The following is a 23,305-nucleotide window of genomic DNA, read 5'->3' as shown; positions in this document are numbered from 1 at the left end:
ACAGCTTTGTAACTTGTGCCAAAGTCACAGGGTAAGTAAGGGGTACGGGCAGAGTATGAGGCCATGCTGTGTTTCTCTTAGTTGTCGGCTGATATCTCTAAAGCATTTAGCTTCTGAAACCACTGAATTGTTCCAGTTTAATGTGCTTGCAGGATGAAGATCCACCTTTCACTGGAAGAGAATGATCTTGAAGACACAGATGTGAGGGGTCACCTCAGGTCACATTGTGCAGACTGTGGAACTGAGGCTAAACTTGGGTCTGTATTACTGTTAATATAGGACGCTTGGGTTGATGACAAAGCTCAGAGAAGTCATATCTCTTCCTTAGAATAGGCTCTGAATGTCTTCCACCCAGGCTAAGCACATTTTAGATAAAAATTACTGGGAGGGAAACAATATCTACCATGCTCTCCCTAGCTGCCAAGACAGTGCTACGCTGGATCATGCTACCCCATGTAAGGGTGAGTATTATCAATTTGATAGAATTTATAAACACCATGGATATCATTCTGCGGGCACGGCTGTAAGAGATTATGTAAATTAAGTTAATTGAGGTGGGAGGACCTATCCTAGCTCTTGTAAGTAACATTCCACAAACTGAGCTCTTAGGCTGACTATGAAGAAAAGGAGATGAAAACCCACGTTCACCTCCTCCTGTTTCTTGACTGTGGATGCAGTGTGACTGGATACCTCCTGCTCCTGCTCCCATACCATCCCTGTCACTGTTTCCCCTGACCCTTGTTCCTTACGTTGCTTCTGAAGATATTCGCCAGAGCAATGAGACAAGTAGCTAATACACCCAGCTTCTCTGTTGTCAGGAAAGGTGTATTATTATCTCCTGTCCTCAAAGAGGGGAAAATGAGGCAGGGACAGAGGAGAAAACTTCCTCTGGACTCACGCTACCTTAAGTCTGTCCATATTCATTTTAGTTTACCAAAACTCCAGCTTTAATTGTGAGTTACACAGAATCGAGAGAATCTAGGTTATTGATCACTGGAGATCAAACTGGTCTTTAGCCCCTCTGTCCTATGAGCAGGTTGGGAAGTGGGAAATCCAGTACCTCTAGTTCTTACTAGATCTTCCCTCAGTCCTCACCCTGAGACTACTGAGATGTTATGAGACGCTTGTCAACTTATCTACTTTACCAAAGACACTTTGGCCAGGTATGGTTGCACACACATGTAATTCTACTACTTGGAACACTAAGGCAACAAGATGGTGAATTCAAGGTCAGTCTGGGTGACACAAAATCCTGTCTCAAAGATTAGCATGTTGGGGCAGGGCAGATGGAGCTATGCAGTAGAATATTTACCTAGCAGGCACAAGGTCATGGATTTGGTTTCTCATACCATATAAACCAGGTATGCTGTGTATCTGTAGTCTCAGCACTCGGGAGTCATAAGCAGGAGGGCAGAAGTTCAAAGTCATCCCTGGCTGTATAGCGGGCAACCTGAGCTATCTGAGAACCTGTCTCAAGTAAATAAAAAAAACTAACGAATAGTGTAATGGAAAGAAATTTACCTTAAAAACTAGAAGAGAACACAATAGGTACTGTATCAGTAGAGCGTGTCACCAGGAGACACAACAGGTTATCTATTGTATGCACTGGAGTTCAAGAAGCAAGTTCTCCAATATTGCAAAGTCAAGTGGTAGAGGCAAGATTTGAACCCATGCAGTTTGACTTCAAAGAACTCTGTCTCACTGTTGTGTCTAGCTGCTTATCCGGGGGTCAGAGCAGGCCCTCACTGGAGCTGCAGAGATGAACCATTTCAGGCCTGCTGGGTTTTACTGGCTCATTTCCATTCTCCATCTTTTGTAACTAAGAACTCAATTTGCAGCTCAAGGCTGTGTCCTCACACCGCACCTTCTCATTGATCACCCAGACTCTGAGTGAGAAATGATTTTATAAGCTAGTTGGCTTTGAACAGCATAGAGCGGCAGCCATTGAACATATGCTGCTGTGGGTATATATTTATTCAGCTTATGTTGAGTGTAATTTTGGATGCTTTGCATATTTTATTTTTTGTCACAGAGAGCAATTTAAAAAAAGAAGAAGAAAATCTCACTAAACGGAGACAGATGCCTTACAGACATATATTCAGTGTGTGTGTGTGTGTGTGTGTGTGTGTGTGTGTGTGTGCTGGACTCTCAGGTATCTGATAAAGATGAAGATCACCAGTCCAGCATTTCAGGTACTGAGGCAGGTGGAAGGTGACCCACAGACAATGAGAATCAAGGGTTAACTCTGATGTCCGTGAGAAGACACCTGACAAGATGGCTCCCAGCCAGATCCTGAGATCTTTATTCCAAGGCTTGACTACCAACCTGCCTGATTCTGTCTTCTAGGTACTGTTGGAGGAACATAGATCCAGGCCCGAGTGCTCCACTCGGCACTCCTAGTATCCCAGCCTGAGTAGCTTACCGTGCAAGAATGCCAATACACCATTGTCTGATGGTCTCAATTTCAGCTACAGCAATTACCAAAGTCTCAGATCTGAAGAATCTGAGTCCATAGCAACCTTCAGAAGCAGTTACTACAGTCCTCAACTTGAAAACCCACAACCACCATTCTTACTAAGATAAGCAAGTTGCTTATCTTCCTTTGTTCACGCTCTAGAGGAGGGCAGAGGCACCCTTGGGCTGCTGTGCTGTAAAGATTCAAGCACCCACCGTCATGCTTTAACGTGGGTAAGGCATGTTTCTTTCTCTCTATTTCCTCCCTAAAGAGAATTCCCTTCACCAAGGGCAGACTCAAGATGGATCAGTTTTAAATGGGAGTCTCAGAAGAGGCCTGGAAGGTTTGGGACCAGCTTGGGGGAGGAATTTGCTTATGTATGTGCCAGAGATCGGAAGGAGGGAAGTGGCAACCCAAAGGAGAGTCTGCACCAGAGCAGGTTCTTTGAAAGAGGGGTGCTCATGCCAGCGTGCATAACTATCCAGGTGTGAGTTCAGTGTAGGGCCAAGGCATGGCTTGTTGACTATGCCAATGAGAGTGAGCTCTGCTGGTCAGAGCACACTTTTGTAACAGGATGGCTCAGAATCGCATCCAACTCATAGGAAACACTTAGGTGTTATGTTCTGGCTACAGAGTTTTAAAATTCAAATGAAACTGAAGAGCAGAGAGATGGTTATCTATTTTTGCTCCAGCTAAAGGTAAAATTATTTTTTTTAACTTTGCTTGCTGAGATGTGCTGTATACTGGATATTCTACCAACACAAGCCAAAAATAAAATCAAAATGGGGTGCTAATGTGTTCTACATGGGGAAATTCTGAACAAAATAGTAGATCACGGCTAGTATACAAGTTAAATCTACCCTTGCTTATAGACAAGAGGAAGGGGTAAAAATGGGAAGTGAAAGAGAGGCACGGGGTTCTCCAATGCAGATAATATTCTCCTTGACTTAGGTGGTGGTTTTGGCATATTCCTTAATCAGTATTGGTTACACTGTAAATGGTCCTTGCCCAGTTGTCTATAACTTGTACATCTCACAATAAAATACATAAACATATATTACAAAATTAAAGGAAATTATGTAATTTATTTCAGATAAATGTGAGAAAGCACAACAAAGGGTGTGTGTTCTCTCCCCCTATAAACACTCTAAACATTCTTCCATGTGATTACCATAGTTTCATCATTCTTAAAAAGATGATTTTAGCAAAGAAGGCATGATGACACACCTGAATCCCAGCACTCTGGAGACTGAGACATAGGAGGATGGCAAGTTTGGGACAGGTACCAGCTTGAGTTCAAGCCCAGCCTGAGATACAAAGCAAGATCTTTCAAAGTTGTGCAACACCACACCTGGTTTGTGGACAGTTATTGAAGATCAAGAAAAGCCAGAAAAGGTTACTATGTGTCTGTCTTTGTCATGTTCCTCCCTTCCAGAAAGGAACTGGTTTTGGAAGGGAGAGCCTGCCTGCTGTTCACACTGGATCCTGTCAGCACTGACTTCAACTGCAGTGATCGTGATCAGTTTATAGTTCACACTGCTGACACACTTTAGTAGTTTGCCCCCATGCCACACAGTCTCCCAGTGACATAGGTGATACATGACTCCAAGTCAATGCCATGGTAAAGTTTCTGAGGTAAGTCAAGGAGAAGCTGGAGAACAAAGGACATAATAACATTAAGTCTCCATGTAATTAATACTGGCAGTAATAATGATGGTAGTGGTTACGGTAGTATCGTTTCTCACAAGTGTGTCTCCTGAACTCATGATGAAAGATAAAGGAATTCATGAGAAACATAAAAGAAGAAGGCTCTCCAGATGGAGGAGAGTCTCAGTCTGAAACTCAGGACATATCAGTTATGTGTAACTATAGCTTTGATATTCTTTGTGCTCAATTTTATTTATTATTGTTTTATTCACAGTTCTCAAGACTAGGGTCAGGTCTTCTAGCATGCTTGTGAAATGTACTACAACTGAACAACACCTTTAAGCAATCATCTTATTTCTGACACAAGGAAAACAAGTGTACACAGTAACCAAACTACCAAGTTTGCTGTCCTTCGAGGAGCAGGGGGTGGGAGTGCTCTTTAAAAACATAGAAAGGAATATGTAGTTCTGAAATGGAAAACAATTCCAAACACACTTGAATTTAATTTATAATTCCACTAAAAACAGATTTAGTTTTTAAGTTTATTTTTATATGTTGTCTTGCCTACATGCATGTCTGTATACTATGTGCACTTCCGGTATCTACAGAGACCAGAAGAACACATTGGATCACCTGGAACTGGTGTGGAAATGGTGTTTACAGATGGTTAAATGTTGCCTTGTGGGCTCTGGGAGTTGAACCCCAGTTCTCTGGCAGTTTTGTTGTTGCTGTTAATCATGGAACCATTCATTCTTCAGCCCTCTGCTTCCATTCTGAATCTTACATACTCTTATTTATCTTTGCATATCCACATCTGAGACATACATAGGAAGTCTCTATATACAGTGAATGTGGCACAGCTCTCTTAAGTGGGAGAGTTGTAGAGAAAAAAGACCCTGAGTTTTTATTTGTAAATCTAAGCCATGTTTGAAATCATTTAATTTTACAATGAGCAAAAGCTACAAAAAAATCCCTTAAATAAAGAAAACTGAGGACCAGATGGGGGAAATACTCCACAAATATAAAAATTCTATTATTGTAATTAAGATGGATGCAGTTATTCTAGTTTTTTACTTCAGAGCCAAGCAAAAGGCATTCATCCAAATACCAGCATCTAACGCCTCTAGGCTGAGAGGCGGTCTTTGAGGGTGCCCAGTGTATGTGCCGAGCTGTGCATACACGGCTCGTGATCTCTTCACAATTTCCGGAAGAAGCAGGCCCACCATCTCGTTGACACTGCACACTCTGCATTTGGCCCCTCTCTGCAGGTATCCTGCACACTTCACTGAGCTCCCTAAAGTGCCACTTTTTGCTTATCACTCCCCTGCTTAAGAGCTTATTTGACCAAACACCCTAGCCTGCCCTTGAACATGAAGGCAGAAAAGGAGGAAGATCCTAAACCAGAAAGTGTGGACACCAGCTACAATGTAGCACTGCTGCTTTTGAAAAACAGAAAAAGCCTATGTATGGGACACCTTCACCTAAATCATGAAGCAATGAAAAATTGTCCTTAAAAAATGAGTGAGGACCTATTCTACAAAAATGATTCAGTGCGCAGGTGCAGATCCCTGCCAAAGATGGAGAGAATGATGTGATTTCCAGGCCAAGTGTCTAAGAAGTCAGTGCAACCAATGATATATTTTCTTCCATGGAACATTAGGCAGCCATTACGAATGATATTTATAAAAGAATTTCCCTGGTTAAGGACAAGTTCTCATATTAAGCTCCTTTTTCTACATTTCCATTCTCTACATCCTAGCAGCTGCTTAGACTCATGCAAGGTCAACTTTCCTGTGTTGCCTTAGGTGACTGGAGCACAGCAAGCACTCAAACAATTTTAGTCTTCACCATCATCAGCACCACCATCATCCCTGCAGGAGACAGATCATGATAATAGCCATGGTGTTTCCTGAATGCTTAGAGCCAGGTGCTAGCTATATGAATCCATTATCTCAGTCAGTCCTAAGACTAACTTACCTGGGTAAGTATTATGATCCCTGTTTCACTCAACGTGAAACTGACATTCAGAGGTCTTAAGTAATTTGCCCCAAGATCACATGACAAGAGAGTGACAGAACCCAAGTTTCTCAGAAGGCCGAACCTGTCCTTTTCCACACTAGATTGACTTCCTGGAGGTAGGGAGTGACAGTGGACATTCATACAATGTATAGGTGTGCCTTTCCAGATGGTTAAACACACATAGAAGCAACCCATTGGCCACCTTCTCTGGTTGGTCACCGAGGCACCACATACACAGCGCTGCCTCCTTCCTAAAGCAACTTATATAATGCTCACTGTCTACTGTCAACACGTGGAGAATCATGCCTCCATTTTCCATTTCCTACATTAAACTGGTACCTTCTCCCCAGATCTTTCTTCCAGGAATCAAGGGTAAAACCCATAACTTTGGAAGGCCAGGGTCGACTCTCTGGTTTTAAGGGATAATGACTTCAATACAATAAACATAGCTTTCCAGAAATACCATCAGACACAGGAAAGAAGAGGTTCCAGAGAAATGAAATGAGGAGGAAAAAAAAGACAAGCCTTCAAATGTCACGGGAGGAATAAAACATTTAATGTCATAAAGGGGTGTATTGGTTTTGTGAGAATGCCACACATTATAATCTTGGGAATGTCAGGCTGTCCCACCCTCTCCCTTGCATAGCTTGAAAAGAAGAGAGCTGGATATGCAGGAAACTTACAAAGGACTTATTCAAATGCACAAATCTGATGGGAGAGCAATTTCAAAGCATGAGCCTTATCCTGAAGCACCAAAGTCAGGACAGTCTCAATCTCCGTACAGATTCACTGTTCCCTTGACAATAGAGGAAGAAGGCTATGTCATTGACCTGGAGAGTGAAAGAGGCTCTCCATCATCAAAGACAATTGCTGTATCTTTCGGGACCAGTCCTCAGTCACTGGAAGTTGCTCTCTCATGCATTGTGAGACCTGGTTTTGGAATCTGAAGGACTTGAATTTGAACTTTGACACTGTGTTTACCCTGCTGGTGAGATTTTTGCAAGCATGGTATGCTTTCTGAGTCTCTGTCTTGTGTACTTCTTATGAGTAATAATAGAGTTTGATATGAGTAAGATCATGGTGAAGGTTCAGTGTGGTGCATTTAAAGCAGTTATCCCAGAGTCTGGAACTCAATCGCCATGTCAGCATCTTCTGTGGGGACCAATGGCAATCCAGACTGATATCATTCACAGCATCTATCCATTTAGTTATTAATGGCACTAACAATATCATCCCGGAGATTCCTGGTGAAGGTATACATAGAGAATCCTCGCCTTTTGGACCTAACAGGTCCTAACAGACGAGAGAGCAGTCTGCTGAGGACAATCTGTCTAGAAGTCTGGAATAGTCCTATAAAGATGCCTTCCTCCTGACTCTGCATCTTTCGAACAATTTTCAAAAAGGAAAGCGTGGCAAGCGTCATTCCTCCCATTTTAGATGTTGGCAAGGCTCTCCTGGCAGTGTTCTGAATTCATCACACTCTTGCTGGAAAGCTGTATGAAGATGAACTAAACCTGAGTCTGCTTCTGGGAAGGGGAGACCGCTGTCCAGGGGCCAGCTCCCACAGAAGCTCAACCCCACTGTGATTATTTCCTCCCAGGGAAGAAGGCCCCAGCAGACAGGATGGTCAGCTGTGCCTGGGCTGACTCCAAAGCAATTTCTCACTTTGCTGATTCCCTCTGCTTGTCTTTCTTGACCTCTTTAGGTTTTCTCTTTAATTACGACCCAATCAAGTCATTAAAAGTGGGGAGTGACGAGGGTTGGGAGAGAGCAATTTTCTCTGCCTTACTGAACAGGATTCCAGCTCTTGCCTCCTCCTGACCAGCACCACGAGATGCCTAGCTTAGAATAAATAAACATGCTTCTCTTTACTCATCTTGCCTTTAAAAAGACATCTTGCTGCCTTCTCAGCATCTGTGGGTAACCATGGCTCCTCTGGCCCTTCCTGCAGTTTGGGAGGCCAGATGGCATTTTAGGTCAAAACAGAAACAGAAAAAGATGGAAACGAAGTGGTAAAAATGTGACTGGTGCTTGGAAAGGGGTGGGGAGAGTGGAACTAGCTTGAAATGGGGCTGGCATTCAGAGGCAGGGCTGAGAAATGCTAGAGAAAACACCTCCAGAAGACACCATCACTCACAGGATGCTATAAGTACACAAATCTACGCAGCATCAGGCCCCCTTTCATCTTCCTTTCCCACTCGGCTTCTCTTTGCAGACACACTTCCTAACAGGTAATTTCCTTTACCTGGCATGGAAAATGGAGGTGGGAATAATAATTCGCTCACATGAAGGCAGTGAGAATGGAATTGGCTGAGACAAGCAAAGCACTGAGAACCCTCGTCGCATGCAGCCTCTGCAAGGATGGCTGCTTGCATATCACTGGCATTTCTCCATTTGAAGAGTGGACACGATGGCACCCAGCTAAGAGGATAATCTTCAACAACTGAGTGCCATGAACATAAGTGAGCTAGCACAGAGTGGGTGCTGAAAATGTCATTTCCCCCATCCACTGTCCCCTTTTCCTCAACATTGACATTAACCCTGTTGTCTTCTTACACCAGGAAACAAAGAATTGTTGAAGATGCCGCTGCCACCCTGCTGAACCCTACACGTTCTTCTAGAATAGTTTAAATAAAATGAGATTCTTGTTTTTGTGACTCTTCTTCCATTTACAATGCCAGATACAGGTATGCTGTGGAATAAATGCTTGATTTGATACAGTGGCAACTGGAAGATGTGGCAGTTAGTTATGGTTGTGCCCTTGAACTTGTTAAGAAATGCTCAGGACTGTAGAGATGGCTGCTTTTCCAGAGGACCCAGGTTGGATTCACAGCATACCACATGGTTGCTTGCAAGTGTCTATAACTCCACCTACAGGAAATTTGACACTCTCTTCTTGCCTCCAGAAGTATGACCATAGACATGGTGCCCAGACATACATGCAGGCAAAATACTCATATAGATAAAATAAACGAAGCCTTAAAAATTGACTAAAAGATTAGTAAGCCACATCTCCTGCCATGTCTAGGAGTTCACTTTCACAGAAAATAAGTTAAAGGGATCTCACCAAATCAACTGACTGTTTTCTTGGTGTGTTCACAGCTGATGAGTTACTGGGCAGAAGAGAAAGGTCAGGCCTAGTTGGGGACATAGATCTCTAGAGCTGGGTTCTTGCTTTATCCCTGCTCCAACCCTTTCCTGTGCCTGCTTTTCTCTGCTTCCAGACTGACTGCTATGGCCTGAGATTCTCTGCTCTGCCTGACTTGGCCTTAATTGAATCTTCTGAGATAATGAACTCAAAATAACTCATCTACTCTTTCTTTTTCTTTTTTAGATATTTATGTTAAAGAAAAGAAAAAACTAACTAATGCAGAAAACGGGTACCAGAGGTAGGGTCACTACAGTGTGTAAACCCAACTATGTAGTCCTTACAGCTTTAGAATTGGTTTATGGAAAGAATTTTTAAAATTTTAGAAATTCGGGTGTAAGTGAGCCTATAATGCTGTAATCAAAACTTGGTGCAGGAAGTTCAAATGGCCAGAATGTTGAGGAAATGTGAACCATAGATACTGCACTTATAAAGACACTATTGGAACTGTAGTACAGACAATCTTTGTTACATTCTGGTAAAGGTTCTGTCTACATTTTATCTTTGTCTTGAAATGCTGTTTGAGGCTAAGCTTAAAGTGATGAACTAACTAATTTCACAAAGGAAAGTTGAGAACATCACAGCTTTCCGTCTGCGGCATGCCTGTCATTGGCCAGATCTACAGCACTGAGGGTTTCTCACATTCATCCACCCAGGACCGCAGAGGTCCCCAGCATTAGCAGCAGATCTTGGCATTACATGCTGTTGGTTTTGCTGGCTTTCAGAATACCATGATCACAATGTCATGGATCCTTCCCTAAAGATCTCCAAGGAAGGCCTGGGGTTCCAAATCACATATATTAGGTGGGCTTCCCTATATTGAGTGCCTGAGAGGAAAAGGTGTAAGAAAGGCTGTGAAGTTGAAAGGAAGAATCCCGAAAGTTAGAGGTGCCATGAAATCAGTCTCTCCCGAAGAGCTGGAGGCAACAAGTGAAGGCAGACTGAAAGAGAGGGTGCACGCTGCAAATCACATATGCACAGGAGCCAGGCATCCACAGCTCGCCAGAGCTCATATCTTCATACAAACCTCACCAGACTCAAGACATGGGGCACAGCATGTGTTCTTGGCCCTGCTGCATTTTCGGTTTGCCTCTGTCTCACACCTTTTCTTCATGCCCTCCTTCTTCATTCTGGGAAAGGGACATTTACTCTGTGCCATTGTACAGTGGAAGAATGTAGCTTTCTTTCTGATTTCTACAGAGCCTTACGGGAAAATTTACCTTGCGTCTTGTAGGAGATGGTGGTTTGGGATTTCTGAAACCTGTTGAATCTCTGAAGACTACTGAAATTCATGAGATGGGGACTGAATGCTTATTGTATTATGAGATTGAGATTAGGCTTCCCGGAGGCCAGAGGTGGAACATTAAGGTTTAAGGGGTTACCATGAGTAAGGTAAGTGTCAGGCTGAGGAGAGGCAGCCTTGCACTGTTTGATCTCGACTGTCAACTTGACTGGATTAATAAATGCTTAGGAGATTAGTGTAGCACACTTGTCTGCGAGATTATTTCCAGAGACAACTGCATCAAGAGGACTCTCACCTAATCAATTGATTAATCTTGTGGTGGTTCCTTAATACGATAGCATTACTGAGAGGTGAGGACAGACAGGATGTAGGCTCTAAGTGGAAGAAGCGGGTCACCGTCTGTGGGTACTATATATTGCTGTGGCTTCTTCCTATATCAATTTTGCCCTGTTTCTTGGCAGATATGATGTGAACTGCTCTCTGCTCTGTTCTGCCATGCCCTCCTTGCCTCGATGAATTGAATCTTCTCAGTCCTTAAGCCGAATTAATCTTTCTTCTTTAAACTGTTGTCTTTTATAAGAGTTGCTGTGGTCATGGTGTCTCTTCACAGCAGTAAGACATTGAGACAGGAATCCAAACTCTGGTTCTCATGATTGGATAAAAAGTGCTCAAAATCTGAGTTGTTTTCCTATCTTTAAATATTATTCAAATAATTCATGGTTACTCTGAGGGATACTATAGCTGTGACTTCCCCTTCAGGAGGCCTTGCTCCAACCATCACTCCAAACAACTTAAGGAAATAAAAACAGTAAACCAAAAAACAAAACAAACAAACCAACAACAAAACCTTATTCTGGATGATTTTCATCAGTTATTGTCCGGTTCCAAGAAAGTGGCGACAAATCTCACTCCGTACCGTGGCTCATTCCAACATTTTTTATTTTGTCTTTTACCCTGAACCTTTTCAGCCAAGGGTCTGGGCTTCACTTCCCTTCTCCTAGGCTCTGATTACCATAGAGCTCAACCATTTGGCTACATGCTCTCCTGGTTCCCATACACTCTCTTACCCTCTTTTATCTTCTCATCTCTTGATTCCTCTGCTCTCGGCTCCTGGTCCTCTATTCCTCGTCTCTCTCTCTCTCTTCTTTTCGCTCACTCCCATCTCTCTCCCTTAGCTCACATGACCCAGTCTATTCTGCTGTCTATGTGCAGTCTGGACCCTTTCAGATGTCTCTAGCTGTTCTCTCCCTCATATCTACAATAAAACCCTTCTCCTCAGTGATATCTAAGAGTGGCCCTATCCCCATTTTCACTCACATACTTGTGGCCTTTACCATGGTTTGAGAAGAGGCTGAATTTATAACATTAACAGCAGACACTATCCGGGCTTATAAAATGAGGCTCCAGACAGCAACAGAAGTTAGAAAGTACCCGAGAGGTGACTGACTATAAGACTCTGGTACTCTCTGTGCTTCAAGCCTTCAGCTCACTTGGCAGCTATAAAGCAAATGAAGTCACAGTGAATGGTCAGTAGGGGAGCTGAAGAGCGGGAAAGAACTAGGAACTGAAAGTCCTTTCATCCAAACTTAGGAGCTGCACCACTAGAACATGTAAAGTGTCAATGTCCCAGTTCACAAGTATCCAAGAGCTGCAGCACTAGCTTCTGGCATTGAAGACTCAGAGCTTGTTCTGATCCAAGTGCCAAGTGCTGTAAGTCTCAAGCTTTGAACACTTAGAGACATAAATGTCTATTTCTTGAGTCTTAGACTTAAAACCCCAGAGGTTGAAATGCCCTTGGCATTCAGGATCTCAGGGATGTCAACACTGAAAAAGTTTCCCCTACCTGTTCATGGTTTTTATCTAAACAGAGCAAAGTGACCCCATTGACAGTTTATGATGTGAGGGAGATGAACTTGGATTGGGTGAGATTGGGTCAGTCTCAGGGTGTCCTCCCTAGGATGAGTAGACTGAAACAACTCAAAGACACAGCATACGAATGTTTCAGGAGCAATGGTCACTCTGAGATGATGACGGAAGGCTTGGCCATGATGCCATGATTAAGTGCTCTTTTTGTTTTAGTTGTCTTTCGTGATGAGATTTTATATGCTGCCATACAATAAATAGACCCATAGCCTGTGTGTAAATCTATTCCATGCTGATAACACGCTTGCCAGATTTGTGACATTTCTGCTTTGGGCTTCCTTCTTCTTCCAGTGTTCACTCACTATTACTTACTTCATGCCTGGTGAGGATTCTGCAGAAATGTCAGACAATAAAAAAGACACAAACCTTCTTTATATCTTATCTACTCCATTAACCCCCATATTGCTTTCCTAATACATTATTATCATATTTCTATTATGGCTTAGTACTACAACTTGGTCTCTTAAAACAACACAAATTATTATATTACTGTTTTGTAGGCTAGAGGTCCAAAGGAGGCCCTACTGGGCTGCAATCTCACGGGTAGCCAGGAAGTGTTTCTCTCTGGTGGTGGTAGGTGTAACTCTTCTAGATTCTCTAGCTTCCACAGATGCCCCTCGGAATGTATTCCTTAACTATCAACCCTCTTTTCCATATTTATAGCTAGTACCACTCTGACCCTCCCACACATACATTTGCTTTTCTCTTCCTCGTTTGAGGATGCCCTTGCCATAGCACTGGGTGTGCCCCGAGAAACCATGATAAAAGCCACCTTTGAAGTTCAGTCAATCATTAATGTTAATTCCACATGCAAACTTGCTTTTTGCTATAAAGTAAGATAGCATATCATGCTGATTGATTTTAGGTGTATTCCTTGTTAGAAAGGTGTGCTTTTTTGTTTTTTGCCCTGATGATAATGATCACAAGCCACAGTTCAATGTCATTTTGTGTTAGTGGGATATAAATATATCACTCATCATCATCCTCAAGCTGAATAAAACAAGAAAACAGGAAAAGGATGAGTGCTCCTACAGACAGAGACTTCTTCCCACGTGCGGTGAAGAAGTACAGACCAACGGAGTTGGGAAAGAAGATTGAAACTCAGTAAGAAACTTGTAATTACAGTTATCCTGAAATATGACTTGATGCTTTGTTCCTGTCAGGCTAAACACGAAATGGATAAAGGATTGTTATAAAATCAAGTGCTGCATTTGGAGATATCTCTTGGTGGTGGAGTATTCACTTAGCAGATACAAGGCCTGGACTCAAACTCTGGAAACACACACATACACACAGCTGGTGGGTCTTAAGGCTCTGAAGGCAAAGGAGGCTTTGCTTGCCTTTCTGGTATTGGTAGATGTGAATCTTTCTCATTAATGGCAGAAATGGTCAATTGCACTCACTTCCATAAAAACCACAGATACAAATGCCTTTATGGCAAATGTAGAACAAGAAAACTTTGAACAGTCTTGTTCATATAAGGATGGCATATAAAAACTAGTAGATGCATGGATATTTCTAATGTACTCGTGGGGTAGGGAAAGTTATTATGTGGATAGATCCATCAGGTCTTATACGATCCCACGGTAAGAAGATGAATACCAAACACCTGATACCAATATAGATCACATGTCCATGAATCAGGTGGGAACACAGAGGTTGTCGTATGTACCAAAAGGAAAGAGAAAGATGGATAGGTTCAGAAGAGGTAGCAGGTAGCAACCAGAAGTGACAGCGTAACACCTCACATCCTCTTGACTCCTTATGAATTTTTAAGAAGAGAAGTGGGAGGAAAAACCCAGAATTGACTAGAATTCATTTTCTGCTCCCAATGGATATAGTCAGTCAAAAATGATATCCAGTTACAGAAACATCATTGAGGGTTCTTCCCAATTCAGGTGCTCAAATATTTGTGTACCTCCAATATCATACATGCTAGGTGCAAGCATTGTTAATATAGCATTACCTCATGCAGAAATGGTATTTTACAAATCTAAAGCATTGTTCATTGAATTATTTATATAATTTTTCTTTTTTAATCATGTATTTGAGTGTATAATATTGTGCACTTATTTATGATGTATTTATGCACATGTGGCCAAATGCATGCAGGGGACCAAAGTTGATATCAGGAACCTTCTTCTATTGTTCCTTTTTTTTTTTTTAAGCCTTACTGAGACAAGGTTTCTTAGTCAAACTAAGAGCTTAGTGATCCAGCTAGTCTTGATAATGAGCTTGCTTCCAGGATCTCATGTGTCTGCCTCTGACACAGTAATTACAGGTAGGCTGCCTTACCCACCCAACAGTAATGTGGCTTCTGGGGACCAGACCCCTAGTCCTGTTACTTACACAGCAAACACTTTAGCTGCTGAGCTATCTCCCAGCACTCTGCTGTTCTTTAATCTTGCAGAAAATCTGTACATTTATGAACTCTTGTTCCATCTGGAAGCATTAAGAAACCGAGAGGACACTGTTGATGCCACAACTAGCCACTGATCAAATTATTACTGAAACCCATCTCATTCAGGTTAACCCATCTCACTCCTCTAAGCTTGGCAGGAGTCAACTCCAAATGGTATTGACTCTAGAAGTAATAATGAAGCTGTGGTCTTGGTCCTCCATCCTGCCACCTGGAGGTAAGACCTCAGGAAGTCATTCTATCCCCCATAGACTCAATTATTCATCCATGAGGGAACCCATGTTGCACATTGGTTGTAAGGGTTTGTTTGTTTGTTTGTTTTAATGCAAAGTATAATGGGGCTGAGGGAACCACTCAGTTGTTGAAGTGCCTATGTTGCATGTATGAGGAATGGAGTTTGATCCCTAGAAGCTGATGTGGGATTCCCATCTGTATGCTGTGAATACCATTAGTTAATAAAGAAGCTGCTTTGGGCCTATTGCAGCAAAGAATAGGACAAGACAGAAATTCCAAGCAAATGGGGAAGAGAGAATAGGCAGAGTCATGAGTAGGCAAGAAGAAGCCATACAACCACCGCAGAAGACGAATGCCAAATGCCGCATGGAACCTTGCCGGTAGGCCACAACCACATGGCGATACACAGATTAATAGAAAAGAGTTAATTTACGATGTAATAGCTAGCTAGAAATACACTTAAGCTATTGATCAAACAGTATTGTAATTAATACAGTTTCTGTGTGATTATTTGCGTCTGGGAGGCCAGGAATTGAAAGAGCAGTCTCTGCCTACAAGAAGCCACCTTCAAAAAGAGGGAGGGGATGCATTGTTGGCATGTGCTTATGATCTCAGTGTAGTAAAGTCAAAGACAGACAGATACCAGGAGTTTGCTGTCCAGCCAATCTAGCCTACTAGGCTCAGGCCAGTGGGAGATGCTCTCTCCAAAGAAAATGAAGAGTGGGTGAGCCTGAGTAATGACACTAGAGGTTGTCTGTCCCCTCACAGTTCATGTAAGCACACACATATGAACACACACATACACAAAATAAAATGTGATTATTTTTATGCCAGATGAAGCTTCTTAGGAGGGGAGGCATGAGACAGATTTTAAGCCTCAGTGTAAAGGGGTGTTTTCTTATCTATTCCACGCAGCGGTTTGCATCATATTTGATGAACCAGAGAGTTTTAAGTGTAGCCTCTGACTATAAAGGAAAAGCCTCTGAAAACTTATCAGATTATTGAATTTCCTCTTAATCTGTATAAAATGCCTTTCTCGCCTCTTATTTTTTCAGTTTATGGTAATGACCAAGAAAGAGACACCCTACTTCCAGACATGCCCACCACACCACGCTATACTCATGGAGGTCCACCCCATTTCTGCAGCTTGAGTGTTATTCCTCAGGGATATCAGTCCTGATGAAAAAGGAAGTATTTGAGGAAAGAAAATAATGGTAAACTCTTCATAAAAGCAACTATCATGCTTTGCAGATACAAATCTGGAAAATTCCACTGATTGGCTCTACAATGTGAGCAGCTCTCCCTCTTCCTCATTGGCTCTCTTTTCCAGGCTGAAGACTGAGAGGTTGACTGCCATGTTCTGAATCAGAGTGCTAACACACAGGCCTGTACAGCACCCACAGCTCTCCTTCTAGTTACTGGGACTCACACAGACTGCTAACGCAGGCCTGCACAGCACCCACAGCTCTCCTTCTAGTTACTGGGACTCACACAGACTGCTAACACAGGCCTGTACAGCACCCACAGCTCTCCTTCTAGTTACTGGGACTCACATTTCCTTGGGCGTCTATGTCTTTACCTATCTGATCTACATGTTTCAAATCCAGATGTCTCTGACTGAAATTATCCATGGGACTCATTTGGAGATTATCCATCTCCTTAACCCCACGATTGACTAGTGAAGGGCTAGGGGTAAGAATCAAATTTGTCCCATGAGACACTCCATTGCTGTCATTCAAGTGAGTAAGAAGGGTGTTTTATCCCACAGGACTCAGAGTATGATACGGAGAAAAGCAACGCTAGGAAAAGAAAAGCTGTTCTAATGTGGTGGCTCGAGCCTCCTAAGTCAGGTGTGTGCCTGAACGTTACCTATGGCAATGTGGTTTTACTTTTTGCCTGAACTACCCCGTGTCAACTTTCTGTCACTTACAGTCCTGAAAACTGAAGTGACTAAACTCTGCACCCACCTCTTAAGAAAGCCCTGTTGATTCCTGAATCTAAAATACAGTTTTGTTGCATCCTTTCATATTCTAGAAGCTTCTTTTACTGGTCTCTTAAGCTTTGCCTGGTTCTCCACTGCTATAAGGATGTGCCAGCGGTGTATTCCATCTTTCTTGGCTCACGCTGGAGAACTCAGTCCAGAACAGTGGTTCCTATTACTGACCCTGCCCCTTTCTGCTTCCTGTTCTTACTAAGATGAATATTGTGGTATGCTGAGTTGAGTCAACAGATTTCCTGAGTTCTCACTCAGATTATTGGTTGAGACAAATCCACAACAGTCTGCACTATAAAATATTCCAGGTGATGTATGTAAGAAAAAAAGAAAGGTAGGTATAGACAATAGCAAGATCACTACTACTTGCTCCATGGGAGGAGGACACCTTCAGAAGGGACAAAGAACTGAAAGCATGCCCACTGGTTTGCTCCAACGGCTGGCAGAGCAATTGATTATAAGTGAAGGTCAGGAAGCATTAAACAAGCAGCGTGTTCAAAGAATAACATCGCATCAGGTCCACTTGGCTCTAGCATGGAATGAAGTCAAGTGAGGAGCGATGTGCAAGGAGGGCTTGGGCGGGAGCCAAATGAAGAGCACTGAATGCCAGGCTGAGCCTGCCTACCAATTGCAATGCTCTCCAAATGTATGTCTGGACTCTACCCACTTCAGCACACACGTACACATATCCATACATGCACACATATCTACTTGTTAAAACCTGTAGTTCATGATACATGTACCCCTCTATAGTTGTAGCTCCAGAAGTTAAAATTTGGACAACCACCCTACATCATTCTTAAAAAATAAACTATCAAGTTCAGAATAAACAACATGGATCTTCACTTACCTTCTCCTGTGTTGTTATTTCACACTAGATACTAGCATCCCATGAAAGACAAGGTCGCTTCCCTTTACCCTCAGCCCCTGTTTTGTACATCTGTACCATTTTCTTAATACCAAATTGATCCATGCTTGCAAAGCCATTTCTGATACTACTTCCCAAAGAAGTCTATTACTAATATTGGGTCTCAACTGTCACATCTTCTAAACCACACCAAAGAATCATAGTACTATTTTCATCTTTTTACATTCCCCTGCTTGCACCATGTTGACAGAGCTAAGACAGCTTGTGTTTTAATATCAGAAGCATTACAAGCTTCTAGAATCCAAAACTTCTTAAGAAGGACACTTAATTTATACTATCTCATTTCCTTTTTCTAAAATTTCTAAATGTAACTTTCATCATCCCAGTTCACAGAAGAGGAAACTCCAGAAGCCAGGTAATTGGAGGACACAGAAGCAGTAGCTTTGAGCACCATGATCCTCTTTCACCTATCTTCTCTTGCAGAGGGGGCCAGTACATGCGGCAATGACCACTCACCACACATCCTGAGGAGTCCACCTGGCGGTCAGACACACACTTGAAGTTGCGGGTGCATCCTCCGTTGTTCCTTGAGCAGTCACGAACTGGACCAAAGGAGGACAGCAGGTCATTGATGGTTTCAAAGTAGGTAGACAGCATCGCTTCTTCCCTTGGAAAAAAGAGCATGGTCAAACCTCAGCGACATCTGCTTCACTGTTTTTTTAAAAATTAATATGTATTTAACACTGTTGAAATCATTATTTATTTTATTTATAATTAGGAAAATAACAAATAAAGGGTTAAAGGAGAAAACAGTGATGAGCATAGTGCTTATACCCTGCTTTTATTTAAAAAAGAGATTTACATCATCAGATATTTTTTCACTTACCCACATGACTATGGAAGGTGGTTGGTTATGAGATTTCCATGTTATCAATAAAGGAACTGTGTGTTAGGAATCTAAATTTTCTTTCCTAAGGACCACCAATCTTATAGTATAATAGAACCTAAGTTTGCATCAAGTTCCACCCGTATCCCACCCCTACGAAAGAAAATTGCATCCACGAGAATACTCAGCACTTGACCATATGTTTGTACAATTTTTAGAAATCTCTGTACAGCAACTCTATGATTCAATTTATAAAACTGTGGCCACAAAAGGTCGTAGGATTTGTCTACAAATTGTACAGGCTATAAATAAGAGAGCCAAGCAAAAATTCAAGATTCTGTCTCTCAAACACCAGAATATTGTTTTCAAACCTTTGCTTTCAGCTTGTACTGTTAACTGTCTATAACTCTAGTTGGGAGGTTCATGAGATTCTCTCCAAATGAGATTCCTCAAAGAAACTGTTCTTTCTAGACCTGCCGCAAGTATGATGGTATTCCATAAGATGGATTCTATAATATGGGCAATAAAGACAAAAGTTTTGGTTGTTATTTTATGGATAAAGAGCTCCTCTGAAGTGATATGCTTGTACTGGGGTAGACACGATTTGTTGTGGAATATTTGTACTCTGTGTGAAGATGTATTGCTGAGATTGGTGTAGTAAAAAGCTGAACAGCCAATAGCTAGAAAAGAAAGCACAAGAGGGACTTTCAGGCAGAGAGAGAACTCTGAGGGGAAAAAATGGAGTCACCAGTCAGATGTGGAGAAAACAGGGTGTGCAGTACAGAGATGAGGTAATGAGACATATGGAAGAACGTAAATTTTAAAAGGGGGGTTAATTTAAGTTATAAAAATTAGTTAGGAACAATTCTAAGCTAAGGCTGAAATTTTATAATTAATAATGTCCCCAAGTCATTATTTGCAGGTGGGTGGTTCTGATGAGAAAGTGCTACTACATATGGTGCTCAGCATGGACCTAGAATATCGAAACACAGGACCTGAGAAAGTTAAGAAAAGTTCCGGGCAAGGGGCCAGATGTGGCTTTCTAGTCTCATAGCATCTCAGGCTGACTGATGTTTGCACTGCACAGAGGTGTGGCTCCCAGCCTCTGCCTGTGAGTTGGAACCAGCCACAGGTGCCATGTAAGTGAAACTTGCAGCCTTTGGACTAGCCCTTTAAAGCTTGGCTCACACAGTCAGAGAACGTGGCAGACAGACAGAAATTCAGGTCCAGACACAGAAAGCTAATAAAAAGGTACAATATGCTTTAAAAGGTGCTTAGGTACTGAAGAAAGAAAAAGGAACGGATATTGGCAGTCCTAAAAGAAAATAAAAAGTTCACAAATAATAAAATTAAATCTTTTAAAAAGTAAAACAAAAAGAATAATTCACTAAGGATAGGAAATATTATAGCACAGGGAGTTTGGTCCTTAATATTGAATGATTTTATAATGGGAGGTTCTCTCCCACCCACCAGTTTCTGAATAACTACTCTGAGGCTCAATATTAGTTACAAACTGTTTGACCTATTGACACAGGCATATGATTAACTAGCTCTTGCAACTTAATTTAACCCATTTTTATTTTTCTGTGGATTGCTACGTGATCATGGCTTTTCACCTCACATTTTGCTTCTCTAGTAGCTGCTGGCATTTCCCTGACTCTGCCTTAATTTTTCCTTTATCTTTGCTTGGATTTCTCACCTGAATCTATTCTTTCTGGCTATTGGCCAAATCTGCTTCTTTATTAATCAATGGTAATAAGACATATTCACATCATACAGAAGAGCATGCCACATCATCTCCCCTTTTCTGTCCAATTAACAAGGAAGGTTTTAACTTTAACATTGTAAAATTACATATAACAAAATTTTTACCAAGCAAGAATTACAGTTACAAATTTAATCTCTTTGTATTTGACAAAATAAAAGAAAATACTCTATCATCTATTCTACTTTTTGTGAGTCTAAAGTTTAATATCTAATTTATCTTTTATCACAACTAAGGAAAAGTTATAATTATAACTATCAAGTTTTCAGCTCCATCAAAGATCCCAGAAGTATACCTGAATAACCAGGAAGTGCACTGTAAGCAACTTTCAAAACTCTAGATATGGCGGAGATATCTGGCTGTCTGGGCAGACACTCAAAGTTCTTCTGTAATGTTGGCACATCTATCTTCAGCTTATAGGTCTAGAGTTTCTGGTAGATTTCTCAGTGAAGCAGGAAATTTGAAGGACTGTCCTACCTCTTTTGGCAGGTTGTCAGTTGCTTTCTTTTGTGTCTTTCAGAATATCTTGGGAAACTTTTTTTCTAAAACAGGAGTGACTCACCTTCTTTTGGTAAGTTCAGCAGTAATATTCTGTGGGTCCTGTATATTCAGTTTATACAGAATATTGTCAATCAGTCCAGGCAAGAACATTTTCTTGCCCAAATGACTAACCTTGTCATTTTGAAAGCAAGTTCCATAAAGAGCTTCTTTGATGCCCATCATTCTCTTAAAGTAACGAGTGTTTCATGAGCAGATATCCCATGTCCAAAAAATTCTAAGCTATTAAAACATTTCTTTGAGGTATTTGAAGATTACCTAGCCATCTGAAATATATCTTTGCATATCTAGAAAACATAACTAACATGACTGTAAGCTTGACTGTATTATAGAAAACTATTAATTTGCATGCTTGACTATGCATTACATTTTTAAATGAGCTGAATAAATATAATACCTTAAACAAGAGTAAAAATATATGTATGGTATAACAAAATTGATCTCAAACTTGTATCAGTATACCAAAATCTACACCAATAAGAAACATTTTGAGATTAACAATTGTTTTTTGGATTAAAGTAGATTTAATAATTGCATTTTTCACCATTTCTATACTATATCCCCCTTTTTTCTTTAGAAGGAGATTGACTATGACCATTTACCATTTATAACCTACCCTCTTTAAATGAAAACAAACATTTAAAATCAATATTTGGGGAATTTGGGAATAGTTTTATCTGCTACTTCCTGCTGATTTGGGATGTTAGTGATCTTATGGGATCTTGAGAAAATTTAGAGTTATGGTTAAATGTTGGCTGTAGTAGTCTGTGAGGCTGCATAGTCTCAGCCATTTTATTTGAAGTTGTTCTGTATGTTGGACCAATCATCTAAGTTATCAGTCACATCTGTGACCTCTCAGAGGGTCTTACCGATCAAACCATATTAGCTTAGAAGGAATCCAGAGCTTCTCATCTTTGGAAACAAGAACAGAACTTCTTTTCCAAAGCAACATAGATGCAAATTTTGAAGTCAAGATACCTTTAGGTTGGTTTAGCTTAGCAGCCCTCACAATCAAATGTTTCTCTGCAATTAGCTTATAAACAGTCAAAATATTCAAAGAAAACACAATAGTATACATAATCCAGAATCTTTGTGTATTTTTCATTTTTATGTGGTTAATGAACAGAGAATGACAGCTTTTGAGAGATATTGGATTGTGGAAGGGACTGTTGAATTAAATCAGTCTATGTATTGATATGTGTGTGTGTGTGTGTGTGTGTGTGAGAGAGAGAGAGAGAGAGAGAGAGAGAGAGACCTTTAAAATTTATATGTTTTCAAAAGTAAAAAGAGAAAAAAGGAACAAACACCAATAAAAGTCTATGTACTTTAGAGATGTCCTGGCTTCAAAATGTAAGTTGGGAAATGAGTTGCATTGGGAGAGATGTTGTTCTTTTGTTTTTACAGGTAACAAAAGCTATGGTTTCCATCAAAATTAATCAAGATTCCATATTACTTAACGATATGAGAAAAAAAGCCAAGAAAGAATAAAAGACAGGTAACATGTATGCTGATCCCTTGACATGGAAACAACTCTGAGACTGGATGATAAACCTTCTCGACTACAGAGTCCTCATGACATGCCATCACACACATATGTCGATATTTATTTTACAGTTTGGTCCAAACAGACTTATAAAGTTGACAAATGCCTTTTACCTGCCCAAACAGAACAAAAAAAGTCATTTTAACTGACTTGTTCACACTGCACACTACATACTTGTGCTAAAACAGATGTGTGTGTGTGTGAGAGAGAGAGAGAGAGAGAGAGAGACCTTTAAAATTTATATGTTTTCAAAAGTAAAAAGAGAAAAAAGGAACAAACACCAATAAAGACAAATAGCCCAGCCTCTGTTGCCATTTCTACAAAATCCTGCATCTGGAAAAATTTCAAGGCTGCTAGATATGATGGTCTGGCCTCACAGACTATTACAGCCATGACTTTAGAAAAACTCTACACTTCCCCATCACACAGAGATTAAACAAAAAAATTCAGCTAACCCTCCCAGAACTTAATCATTATCCCAATTTTGTCAGGAACCCCTAAAAGTGCAACCACCCACAGATAACAAAAAACAATCTAGAGAATACAACACTCACATTGTCAAGAAGTGCAGTGGGTGGTTTATGGTCATTTCATGGATGTTTGT

General features: G+C 41.1%; 1 protein-coding gene across 4 annotated transcripts in view; it reads right to left on the bottom strand.

Annotated features, from left to right (window-relative positions):
• Astn2 (astrotactin 2) overlaps positions 1-23,305 on the bottom strand; it is a 998,237-nt gene that overhangs the window by 377,016 nt on the left and 597,916 nt on the right. For all 4 annotated transcript variants that reach the window (XM_041632337.1, XM_041632338.1, XM_041632339.1 and 1 more), the window contains one exon: positions 18,466-18,616. In XM_041632337.1, the coding sequence (XP_041488271.1) occupies positions 18,466-18,616 (151 nt within the window). The remainder of the gene's footprint in view (positions 1-18,465; positions 18,617-23,305) is intronic.

This window comes from Microtus oregoni, unplaced genomic scaffold (genome assembly GCF_018167655.1).
Source record: "Microtus oregoni isolate MIOR12 unplaced genomic scaffold, Mior012 000041F_ref0000270, whole genome shotgun sequence".
NCBI classification, from domain to species: Eukaryota; Metazoa; Chordata; class Mammalia; order Rodentia; family Cricetidae; genus Microtus; species Microtus oregoni.
Note: the sequence above shows the minus strand (reverse complement) of the source record. Positions and strands in the feature narration are given on the sequence as shown.